Source organism: Panthera tigris, chromosome A1, assembly GCF_018350195.1.
Source record: "Panthera tigris isolate Pti1 chromosome A1, P.tigris_Pti1_mat1.1, whole genome shotgun sequence".
Lineage (NCBI taxonomy): Eukaryota > Metazoa > Chordata > Mammalia > Carnivora > Felidae > Panthera > Panthera tigris.
The window spans coordinates 141,766,474-141,779,066 of NC_056660.1; the positions used below are offsets into that span (position 1 = coordinate 141,766,474).

At 45.2% G+C, this 12,593-nt stretch overlaps 1 protein-coding gene across 3 annotated transcripts in view; it reads right to left on the reverse strand.

Moving 5' to 3' along the window:
• LHFPL2 (LHFPL tetraspan subfamily member 2) overlaps positions 1–12,593 on the reverse strand; it is a 171,481-nt gene that overhangs the window by 13,743 nt on the left and 145,145 nt on the right. For all 3 annotated transcript variants that reach the window (XM_042989074.1, XM_042989086.1, XM_007079814.2), the window contains one exon: positions 11,834–12,467. In XM_042989074.1, coding sequence (XP_042845008.1) covers positions 11,834–12,263 — 430 coding nt within the window. In that variant the 5' untranslated portion in view covers positions 12,264–12,467. The remainder of the gene's footprint in view (positions 1–11,833; positions 12,468–12,593) is intronic.

A 12,593-nucleotide genomic window follows, 5' to 3' on the forward strand; every position in this document is an offset into this window, starting at 1 on the left:
CCACCCAGGAGCCCCTGTCATCAAACTATTCTTATCCCAATCATTATGGTATGAACCTGTATACTTCTCATGTGCAGGGATTGTGCGAGACATTTCTGTACTGATTGCTCTCAGTAACGATACAAGGCTTCACTAGGTTCTCTCTACTGTTTTAAGAAAGAAGAAAAGTAAGTTTGTTGTTGTTTTTAAATTTTAGAGCATTTGAGCAAGGGAGAGGGACAGAGGGAGAGAGCAAGAGAATCTTAAGGAGGCTCCACACTCAGCATGGAGCCTGACCTGTGGCTGGATCCCACGACCCTGGGATTGTGACATGGCCTGAAATCAAGACTGAGCCACCCAGGTGCCCCAAAGTGTACTTTTTATTTAACAATTTTAGCTATGAAATTTTAAGGTGCAAGTATAGGGTTAACCAACTATCTGGAAAACTATCTAGAACAAGGGTAGTAAAAAAAAGAAGTCTTAACTCTGACATAATATGCATTTGTCCCACAAAAGAACAGTATTGGTTTTGGCTCAGATGGACTCCCATTCAATTGTAAACTCGTTAACAGCCCTAAGGAGTGTGGTCCCTTTTCCTTGGCGTCTGTGTCTCCATCCCTATCCCAAATCCACACTCAGTCCTTAAGCCATTTTCCTCTACACATGCTGTGTTCTTGACCCAACTTCACAAGTCATTTCTTACTCTTGTTTTCTTTCTAGTCTTAACATCTTTTCCAGAACCTTTTGGAAAGGTCTTCTATGGCAAAATAGTAGATTCGAAGATGACACGGAGCTAAAGCTATAAACACCCTCCCCATTTTACACATTCACAACTATAACTAAAGTTGGAAATTTATACGGATGATTAGAACTTTCTAATAGGGCAATCAGGGGCACCTGGTTGGCTCAATCGCCTAAGGGTCCGACTTGAGCTCAGGTCATGATCTCACGGGGTCGTGGGTTTGAGCCCTGCATTGGGCTCTGGGCTGCCAGTGTGGAGTCTGCTTGGGATTCTCTCTCTCTCCCTCTCTCTGCCCCTTCCCCATGTGTGCTCTCTCTCTCTCTCAAACATAAATAAACTTAAAAAAAAATAACAGTGACAAGCATTAATGCTCATTGAGCACTATAATGTGCCAGGCACTGGTGAAGCATTTTAACTCATTTAGTCCTTCTAACAATCTTCGGAGGTTGGCACTATTATCATTTGATGGATGAGGAAACGGAAGCATGTGGGGTTAAATTAAGTAGGGTTACACAGGTAATGAGTGGTGGGGCTGGGACTCCAATGCAGGCAATATGGCTCCAGAGTCCACTCCTGAGCCCTCGTGCTAGACTACTGCTGCTGCTTCACTGCAAACCAGAGATTAGCTTCTGAAACAAAAGCATGTGTCCAGCTGAAGAGGGGAGACTCGTATGGCTGGCTTCCTTAACACCTACAAGAGGTTAGAGAGCAGATGATGAGGAACACTTATCAAGTGAGAGAACCACAGGAGTGTTGTGAGGGGGTGGTGGGGAGAGGGAGACTGCACCAAAAGGTGAGGACAGGCTGATTTGCTAACCATACAGCAAGACAACCAAAAGGTAAAGAAGTTCCATCCACAGGACTTTCTCTTCCATTACAGTCTGAATATCACCAACCTCCTTACTGCCATATAGATGCCACTTGGGAATGGCTGTCCCTGGCCAGAGAAGCTTCTAGGAGGAAAACCTAGTGACCAAGTGAGAACAATTTCAAGTCTGTGGTGATGTCCTCTTCTGAAAGTGTGGAACACCTGTGTGAGAAAACTGCAAGCAAAACATAAACCCCATTGGACTAGAGGGGAAAAATGTAAGCCATACAATCCATACACATTTTTGTCTTTGCTCCGAGATTCTGTACGATTGGGGACCATCTAAAACTGCACATCCACCCAGAACAATAATGTCATCCACAAGAAAACATGTCCTACGTTCTTCCCAGGACAGCCGATTAAACAAAACACAGCACCTAGAGCATTCTCAGCCCCCAAATGACATCCTCCTCCAGCAGGTCAGCCACTGTTTAACCATCTCACCCCCTTCAGGTGGCTTTTCTTAATCCACAGAATATGGCTGATGATCTTTGTCTCTCTTGACCTCCTCCTCCTCCATCATTGTGCCACTGTCTATATATCATAGGCTTAAGCTAACCATGTGTTGGTAAGAGATCTGCTTGTCTCAGTGTCTACAGGACCGGGATATTGCCCTCAATCTTAGGCATCAGGCTCTCATAAAATCTTGCTTAGCACAAGTGCAAACACCAGGATGGTGGCTCCCAGGACCCTTCTTTGCACCCAAGGAGAGTTTTGCTCCCATGCCTCCCAAGTTCCAAAGCTAACTAGCAATTGTATTCCAGATGCTTGACTTGACTTCTCAGATGCCAGGCCACTATCCCCAGTTCCAAAATGTCAAGTTAGCCATTCAGAGTCAGGGATATTTGAATAGTATTTATAAACAAGTAATTAAGTATTAGTTATAAGGCAAATCAAAGATTTCTGCCCAAGAACTGCCACCTTTGGTTAACCTATACCTTTGAAATCACTTTGCCCATTAAGGTTTTTCAAGTTCTCAATGAAAATTTATTCAAAAGCCAAAACAGAATTTGGTTTTGGTGCTTGCCGGTTCTGAAATGATTCTTTAGTTCTCCAGGTGATGGCTCCATTAATTATTTATACCTTGTCTGGGCGGGCAGAGGTCATGTCAGGATGGGGCTCAGTAGCACTGGTAAACACTTTACTCATTCTCAAATATCTAGAAACTTATAGCTGTGCTAGTACAGATCATAACACAGATCATGTTTTTATCAGTGAACGTACATTTACTGAGGCCCATTCTGAGTAGTAGAACTAGAACTGTGAAAAAGACACAATCTGGACCCTTTAACATTCTTGAAGAGTGTTGCCCACACTTCTGGACCTCACACACTAGTATAATAGCCAGAAAAGTTACTGGAAGGCCAATATTTTTATTTTGCCAATATAAGGACACTGAAAATAACCACAATCTTCTTTCCTCATCATTGCATAAAAGAAAGGATATTTTTAACACAAAAACAGTGAAGGATGTAATCTGACAATGAAGGACAGTTCTATAAATTGAATACATGCAGCTCTAAGAAATCTTACTACACTGTCCTTATCTTTCTCGTTTTTGCTGTGCACCTTTTGGAGTGGAAACCTTCGCACAGAGTGGACCAGGATTCACTCAAAGGCAGTAACTGCTGGGCAAGAGGCCCATCTGAGGAGAGGGAAGGGAGGTGGAGAGGGTCCTGTGTCAGGCTGGGGACACCTTTCTAAAAAGCAAGTAATAGGTTCAAGAGTAAAGAGGCTCTTTCAAGTTTTTACTGCACTGAATTTTAAAATGTCAGGAGTTTATGGACAAGCCAGACTAGGCTCAACTCTATATTTAATAACTCTGCTTTGATAGCCAGGTCAGGAACTGGAGGTCAGAGCGTTCATGGGTAATGAAAGGGTTTTTGACTGATGACCACAGTGTCTTTGTAATGCAGATTATGTCTACATGTCATCTTCCTACAGGATTAATAACATTAGAGGTTTTTTCACCAAGATTTTCTGAAGGGAAGGAGAAGAAAAGGATCAGGTGTCAATTTTTTTAAAAAGCTCTATTAAGACTCCCACCATCTCCCAGAAGGGTCTAGTACAGTACTTGTCTCCTACTAAAAACACTCCCATGGAATTATAATTAGCAAGAAAAATACTTTTCCAGGGTGGGGGGTGGACAGCGGATGACAGAGCAACATAAAGGGAATTCTTTGGAAGACCATCAGAGCATAGTTGTCACAAAGAGGCTTTACAACCAAGGCCCCAGAGGAAGTTTCTGTTATAATTACTCAGAATTAATGACCACCAATTAAGAATTGTCTGATGCCCTTAGAATATATGGAGAAACAATCTATAAGAAAGATGCACTTTCCCTCATGTTGAACCCTCCTTGAAGTCTTTCTCTGCAATGATTCATATTTATATGCAAATTACTTCACCAGTTTCTAAAGCCTTAGCTCTTAAAATGCATCCTGACAAACACAGGTAAAGAAGAATTTACTCAGATTATTCCTTCCTGTGAATTACTGATACAGTTTTACTTTCATTCTAAGTGAGAAGCTATTTTTTAAACTATTTACATGCAACTGGGAAAAATTTATGAAATATTTTCTTGATAAATTATTCATCCAACATGCAGGATTAAGAAAGAGCTCCTGTTTGGGGCAGCTGGGTGGCTCAGTCAGTTGAGCCTCTGACTCTTGGTTTAGGCTCAAGTCATAATCCCAGGGTCATGGCATCACCCCCGGCCCCGCCCTCCCTCCCTGAACATGGAGCCTGCTTGAGATACTCTCTCTCCCTCTGCCCCTCTCCCCTGCTTGCACATTCTGTCTCTCTTTAAAAAAAAAAAAAAAAAAGGAAAAAAAGGGAAAAAAAAAGTTCCTGTTTGACTATAACCAAATTACACTGATCATTCAAAATAAACTTCCAAAATAAAATGCAGTGTATAGTAAAGACACTTTAAAAATTTTTGAGCTATGAAATTTTTAGGATAATAAGTAAATCTGTTGCCTGCTAAAGGTCTTAGGGTCCAGATCACATTAAATAATTCCTACAGGGAAGCACACATCATCTTTTCAACACTAGGGCCCTGAGGTTAGCCTCAAAACTCTCAACACACAGCAACTGTGCGTTTTGTGTTAAAGTTTTTAATATTGGCTTCATGTCCTATGTTTATTTGAGATTTCATTGGTACTGGGGCTGTCTTTTAAAAAAGAGACTGATTCCCAGACATTTAATAACATTACTGGAGAGACTGTATACAGTAACTGAGCTCATAAATAATGGCCGACTATGCCATAGCACAGCATCAGAGGAGATGCAGATTACTTTTCAAGTGGCAATGCAGCCTAGAAAACCATCATTGCATTAAGCTCTTAAAACAGAGTACCTGAACTGCTCATGTAAATATTCAGAGCCATACTTAACGTGATTATTTGTTAATGGAATTTGAACATACAGCATCCATGCCTCCATGATAATTTACATCTGTAATTAAGTGGTTGCCATGGCAAACGGCTTTCCACATTTTATATATGCATATCAATTGCTATATCTGAATTTTAAGAGAATTTGCAATTTTCTTCCAGACCTTCCAACTGATTTTGTTTTAACTTTTTTTAATGTTTACTTATTTTTGAGAGAGACAGAGAGGAGCATGAGCAGTGGAGGGGCAGAGAGAAAGGGAGACAAAGAACCTGAAGCAGGCTCCAGGTTCTGAGCTGTCAGCACAGAGCCCGATGTGAGGCTTGAACCCACGAGCGATGAGATCATGACCTGAGCTGAAGTCGGACGCTCAACCGACTGAGCCACCCAGGTGTCCCTATTTCCATCTCATTCTTAAGATTTCAGCTAAGATGTTGTTTTCCCTGGGAAGCCATCCCTGACTCAAAAACCTCTCAGTGTTAACAGTGCTTCAAACTTGCCTGTTTTCCCATTATGTACTCGGGCAGGATCCTATATATTCTTTAAAAACAGATCCCAGTTCCTAGATTTATTCAAATTAGGTGTCTGCTTGGTCCACTTGCTTTTAGGGAATAGTTTTGTTTTTGTTTTTTGGGTTTTTTTGGTCTTTTTTTTGCTTGTTTTCTGTATCTAACAATATGGTTGAGTTCTCTGTTCCCTTTACACACACACACACACATTTTGCTTATCTAGGGTACAGTTTATAAAACAAAGACTAATATGGCTGGGGAGCAGAAACTCAAAAAACTGTAGACCTGGTCTTTGCACTTACTAGGCATCCCATAAAAACTCCTTGAATTGAAATTTAATTCTACCCTGCTGTAGAACATTTCTGCATTCTTCAGTTTTCACCAAGGGACTACCAGAGATTGATGAATGAGTACATATGTCATAATCGATGGTTTTCTTAAATTGTTTCAGACATAGACCCAAACTCTGGCACTTTCTGTCTGGAGAGCCAGAATGGAGAGCCTCCTTTTGATGGCCAGAAGCTTCCAGTGCCTTGTTCTAAGAAGGAAAAGCAGGTGATGCTTCCTCTATTTTCCTCATGCCTTTTCTTTGAGGTTATTCTGAAGTTGGATAATCAGGGTCACACTACTTTCGTGGAGAAAGCCAGGTTAATTTTTCAGGTGTGAAACTACGGGACAAGGTCTCTGTGAGAGCCAGGAATCGCTTCCCCTCTCCCTATGCTTTCTAAGTCCCCGTTCTTATTTTTCTCCTTTCCAATGGCTGATCTTTTTGGCCCAGAAGTGAATGGGTAGAGCACGGGATAAGTCAGAATGGATGCTGAGATTGGGGTGAGTCATGGTTATCTTCTTGATGCTAAGGTTACTGTTCACCCTGTGAAAAATAACCATGGGAATACCAAATCCTAGCTAATGATCATGGTACATTTTAGATGCCTATCCATACTTGCACATCCATTCTGATTTACGACAAAGCAATTCCACAAGCAGCAAAGGTAAAACCCTCTACTTGTCTGCTCTCACCGATTCTTCTTTTACTCCTTTCCCTTTTTTCATATTGTCCTCCTTCATCCTCAGTCACTGCTCATTTCCCAGAAAGCTGAGCCTGCACCCCCCAGGTGCTGAGCCATGGCGACAGAGAGCGACTCCCATGAGCACACCCTCTATGCCAGCCCAGCGCAGGCAGAGGTCAGCCCCACAGCCATCTATCTGGTCAGACTGGTGGGGCAGCTTGCTGAGGCGATCCTATAGGACTGAAATGGATGTAGACAGACAGAGGGCTACGGGAGTACAGAGCATGAGGGCCGACCAGACACAAAGGAGCAAACAAGCAGATGAGGGAAGACTGAAAAGACAGCAGGCAGCCAGGCCCCGCAGCTCATGTGCTAGTCCAACCCTCACGGCGACGCCAGTGGAACGGTCCAAGCCAATGCAAGTGAGCCAAATCCTGAGCTCATTTTAATGGCTTCTGTCCCAAACCTGAGTCACTGGGGATTCCATGGACTTCCAAGAGAGCCCTACATGCGTTTCTAAAAACAAACAGCTCGATGCTGTCATGGAAAACCTGGATCTTTGCGTTCTATGGTTTCATTATGGATTACATCCAGGTCACAACCTAAGGAAGACAAGCTGGCAGCAAAGACCCTGCCGGCTGCGTGCCCAGCCTTTGTAATCAATCCCAGAGGGCTAGGGCCTGATGTGTGCTGCTGGATCTGCCAAACAAGTCCTCACCTAGGGACACGCAGCCTGTGAGTTACTCTGTGGGGGGAGCCTGCAAAGGCACCTGCAGTCAAGGCTCCATTGCTCGAAGCGGACGCCAGAAAGGGAAGAAACTAGAGACTCTGTGTGTCTGCGGGAAGAGAAGTTCTTGGTTTTCCTGTCAATTCAACTGCTATCTCCTGCTTAAAAAGAAAAAAGAAGAAGAAAAAAAAAAAGCCCCAAGAACACCCGTAGTCACACCAATGCCGCAGGACTGCTCTACACTCTCTTCAGCCCTGATACAGGCAGGCTAGGAATGGGCCAGGGAGCAGCCCTATACGACACGGTCATGTTTGACTGCGAGAGAACAAGGTCAATTCTGAGGACTAAAGTAAATACCACTATTCCTTAAAATGCAGCATTTCTAGGGGGCACCTCGGTGGCTCAGTCGGTTTTAAGCGTCCGACTCTTGGTTTCGGCTCAGGTCATGATCTCACGGTTCATGGGTTCAAGCCCCACTTCAGGCTCTGTGCTGGCAGCGCAGAGCCTGCTTGGGATTCTCTTTTTCTCCCTCTCTCTCTGCCCCCTCTGCACTGCGTCTCTCTCAATCTCAAAATAAATAAATAAAAGAATACTTAAAAAAAAAGGCAGCATTTCTAGGAAACATAAAAAAATACTAAAACCTGCCAAGAAAGCAGACACACTTTAGTAGCCAAAGAACTACCACTTATTATTTACCGTGTGCCAACTGTGCTTAAGCCTTTCTTCTCATATATTATCTAATTTCATCCACAAAACAACCCTGAGGGTTGTACTACTATTATACCCATTTTATAAGTGAGAAAAAAGGTTTAGAGAATGAGGTACATCACTAGACATTTCACAGCCACTGTAAGGGGAGGTCAGGACTGACCCAGGAGCAGGTGAGGCTTGACGTCTAATCGCTGCTGGGACTGGAAAACTCAACACCAAGGGCATCTGTGCATAGGGATTTCGGAGGTGTCAGATTGGTGCCCACCAGTAGGCCAGACCTTGAAGGCAAATCCTGTATCTGGGTTAACTTCATAGTCAATACGTGTATTTGATTGTTATTTTTAAGTAAATGAGATTTTGAGATTTCCACTGAGACAGCAAATTCTTTCACATCCACTTCTAAATTCAAAATATCCAGGTTTTGATGATTTATGTTACACTTTCTATAGGCAATGAGGCCACACAAACCTAAGGCCTGTTTATTCTTTAAAATTAGTCGTAACAAAGGAACACGCTTACAACAGCTTGTCATTTTTCTTCTAGTTATACTTTACGAAAGTGTCACTTTTGCCAAAATGAAAGTTGTAAGGACAAACACGGTGTGAGTCGATTTCCCAAGAATGCTTCTGTTGCCCTGGCAACAGCTCCTTTCTCACCGTTTGTTCCAACATCACATAGATCCAGGGCTGAGAAACGGGTTGTGGGGAGGGGAAAGACTGATGCTCACAGCTGCAACAAGTCCTTGGCTGAGGCTGAGCAGATGCTATCACATACTGGCTGACAGGAGAGAAAGCAAGTCAGCGGTTTCAGACACGGGGTGGGGGGGGGCAACTTTCTCAGCTGTAGATTCAAGGACCGTGGCTGCCATGGATGCCGCCTTGAACTACCTGGTAGAGACCTCCACGAGGAAGGGAAGAGCCCACTGAGCAACCCTTACAGATGTGCCGCCTGCCCCGAAACATGAGGGAGTCGCCTGCTGAGTGCTTGGTCCATCTTACCCATGATTTCTGCTCCAGAAGGGCGCTGCCATGCTGGCAGGAGAAAACAAACTACTTCCTGTACTTCAGTTCTTAGCCTTAGATCGGTAGGCCCTGGAGAGGTAGTCTGACTACACAGGAATCCCGGCCGCTTGCCAATTCCAATTTTTAAGTAATTTCAGACTTTCTGGGGTGCTCTGTGTATGCACGGGGAACATAAGCGATAAAGATGGGGAGAAAGTTCTCTTAGAAAATCTAGACTTTGGGAATTGGACAGGTGACAAACAGACTAGCACCTCAGGTATGCTCCTACTTCCTTCTTTTCAACCATCCTTCCCAGAGGCCTGACACAGCCAGAAAGAGAAAAGTCAGGAGTAGTTAACTGGAGTGTATGAATAATACCTAAGATACGTACTGGTCTTTGTGCCAAAATGAATCTTCTTGCCATCTATGTGAAATAGCAAACAAGAGCACCAAAAGATGTGTTGGACCAACCCTCATTCTAAGAGATCAAATTTGCTGGACTAACACCTTATTAAAAACTGCACGTAAACAGTAAGACTGAAAGGATATCTACAGGTTGCTTCTGAATGAGTGTAAAAGACAGCTTGTCGTGTTACTCCCTCCCCCCCTCCAAGAGGCCCCACTATAAATGGCCACTGATTTGCTAGAAGGCACTAAGTTTCTCAGGATGAAAAGCATTCTTAGGGATGATAAGCCAGGAGTTTTGCCTGCATACTAGTGCTTCGATAAAATTCAGAGTAAAGGCATGAATCATCAAGGATGAGGAAGCACAACATAGTAAGGAAAATTTACGCAGAAATCCACTTCTCTGGTCAACCAGGGCGCTTAGCCAGGATTAATGAATTGTGTATGCTGCCTTCCCTTCATCTACATGTTTATTCTGGCTTTTCAAAAGCCTTTGGTAAGAGTTCTCAGCCAAAGTTTTAAGATATACACGGCATATATGCACATGTGTGCACTGCCTGAGGCACTGTGTGTCCCACGGCAGTAAAGGAGGGGCGTTTCTCTGACAAGAAAAGATGAATCTGATTTAACATTTCTGGGAGGTAAAACACCAAGCTGAAGGGGATGAACTGCAGATTCCAGAAGTTAATCAAAAAGGGGATAATGAGCTTCACATAATCAAAAATCTAAGATAAAGTCATATTTTCCAATCTCCCTATTTTTTTGTTAAATTTTTTAATGTCTATTTATTTTTGAGAGAGAAAGCATGAGAGGGAGAGGGACAGAGAGAGACCGAGACACAGAATTCGGAACAGGCTCCCAGCTCTGAGCTGTTAGCACTGAGCCCACCGCCGGGCTCGAACTCACAAGCTGTGAGATCATGACCTGAGCCAAGCTGGCTGCTTAACCAACTGAGCCACCCAGGCACCCTGCAATCTCCCTGATTTTGAGAAGAGGAATGCAAAAGTCCAGCAAGGTGGCACATTGATCTCAAGCAAAACTGAAAATCAGAATCCTGGTCTCCCAAATTCTGTGAGTGCGTAGGAGTGCCTGAGTCATTCGTGGTAAGGCTATTCCTCTCAGATCAAGAGATGAAGGCCTTGAGAGTATCCCCCAATGCAGGCAGATCAGGACTGGGGAGCAGGTCATCTATTTATTTCTCTAGGCCCCTTATCTACCAACCTCCACACACACATATATATGTGGTCTCCTCTGAGATAGGAGAAACAGAAAACATGAACTTATCAGTTGTTTGGAACCTAACTGTTGTCTGATCTGCTGATTTGGAAGCCAGCCCTGCTGAGCTCAATTAGGCAGACTAGAGTTAATTCAGTTGGGGTCTGTTTCTTTACAGGCCTGGACACCAGGCTCTGTGTTTCTCTTCACCGTCCAAGAGTCCCACATACAAAGCTTTAGGATTTGCTGGGGGATGAGTCACCTGTGCACTTCAGTTAGGGTTGCAGGTGGATTACTGTTCTCCTGTTAGAGATCAGATTAATACATTCTTTGGTTGTAATCGTTCAAAAAGTGATTTTTTTTTTCCCCTGAAAAGTCAAAGCACGACTCTATTCCTTTAGTTCCTCAAGGATGTCTACAAACTGCCATATCTGTGTCTACGTGTGTGAATTTCTGCCAACCAGAACAAAGCCCTTGAGCCCAGACAGACAGACTGACTGACACCCTCTCCGTTCAGGATCCACCTTTCAAACCCTTACGGGAAAGGCTATGAAAGTGCTAGTGGGCATGGAAGTTTTCTCGCAGCTCACAGCTGCCCCTCTGGGATCACTTTTCTTTCCACCAGTTTCTAACAAGCTCATTAGTGAGAAATTCCCTGAGAGTGGAACAGTTAGTTTGTATTTTCTGATCCGAATGCAGAGAACGTTCTGTCAGGCTCCAGGAGACAGACAATTTAAACCAGAACATTATTAAACACAGAGCAGCTGATACTAATTCCTTCCCAGCCTGCAGCTTCTCCTCCTAAAGCTGAAATCATCCTGCGGTTGGGGATGGGGCTGGGCGGGTGGCAGGACCAGGCTCACTGCCTTGGAACGAACGCCCCACACTCACATTCCTTCCCAGCCCAGAGCGCCTGCTGCAGGTGGGCCTCTCACACCATGTTTCCAAAAGGGGATGTACTGATGTGGAAAGCATGCTTTTAATTTAACGGGAAAAGCAAAAACCAGGAGAAGTTACTCAAACAAAATCCAACGGCTTAGAACCCAAGGAAATAAGCAATGAAGAAATACGTGAAATAAACAACAGGGGACAGTGTAACAGGGAAACGGGAGCGATGAGGGGAGCACACGCCTGTTGCGCGGGAACACTCTTTACACAGCAAATCTGGACAGAAGCCGGTCTTCAAAACGGGCAGGAAAGGAACGCAGCAGGGGGTGCGCGGCACATGCGATGCCCAGTGCCCGGGTCCCCTCCCTCTTCCCTGCACCCTTACCTGCGATTCCTTGCAGCAGCCCGCAGACGTTGAAAATACTTTTCTTCATGATGCTCTGCACACACATGGTGAAGACGGACACCAAGGCCACCGTGCAGAGAATGAAGATGCCCACAGCCAAGAAAATAGCCGTGGCCTGCCAGAAGCCACTGGCGATCTCGCCGAAGTTCTCTGCGTAGGGCCCGCACAGCGTCTCCCGCTGCACGTGCTGCACGCCCGGGTTGCGGATGCAGCGGGCATAGATGCCCAAGGTCGGGTGGTAGGGCTCCGACGAGCCTCCGCTCTGGTCGTCGGGCGCGGCGCCGCTGCGACTCTTGGCTTTTCCAATCAGCCAGTCGGCGCTCATGAAGGCGATGAGCTCTGCAAAAGCCACCACAATACTCAGGAGGGTCCAGAGCATCGAGCGACAGGTGACAATAACATGACACATATTGATGTTCCAGGCGGAAAAGTCAGGAGTCCACGGGGTGAATAATAAAAGCAGGCCGGGGGGGAAGGAGGCTCAGGCGGCCGCAGAACGAAGTCGCTGCTCCGGGCGCTCACTCCCACAGCCTGGGGCTCCCTCTGGCCGGCCTGTGGCAGCGCGGGCCGGGGCCGTCATGCTGCCATGTCAGAGCTCCGAGCGCGGCCTCACCTACGGGAGGGAAGGGAGGAGGGGGGTTAGCAGCGCCCAGGCTCCGCCCCGCGGCGGCGCCGCCAGCAGACTCGCGGGTCCCGGAGCCCCAGTGCGCTGGCCAAGAGGCTGCTCCCGCGCGGCCGC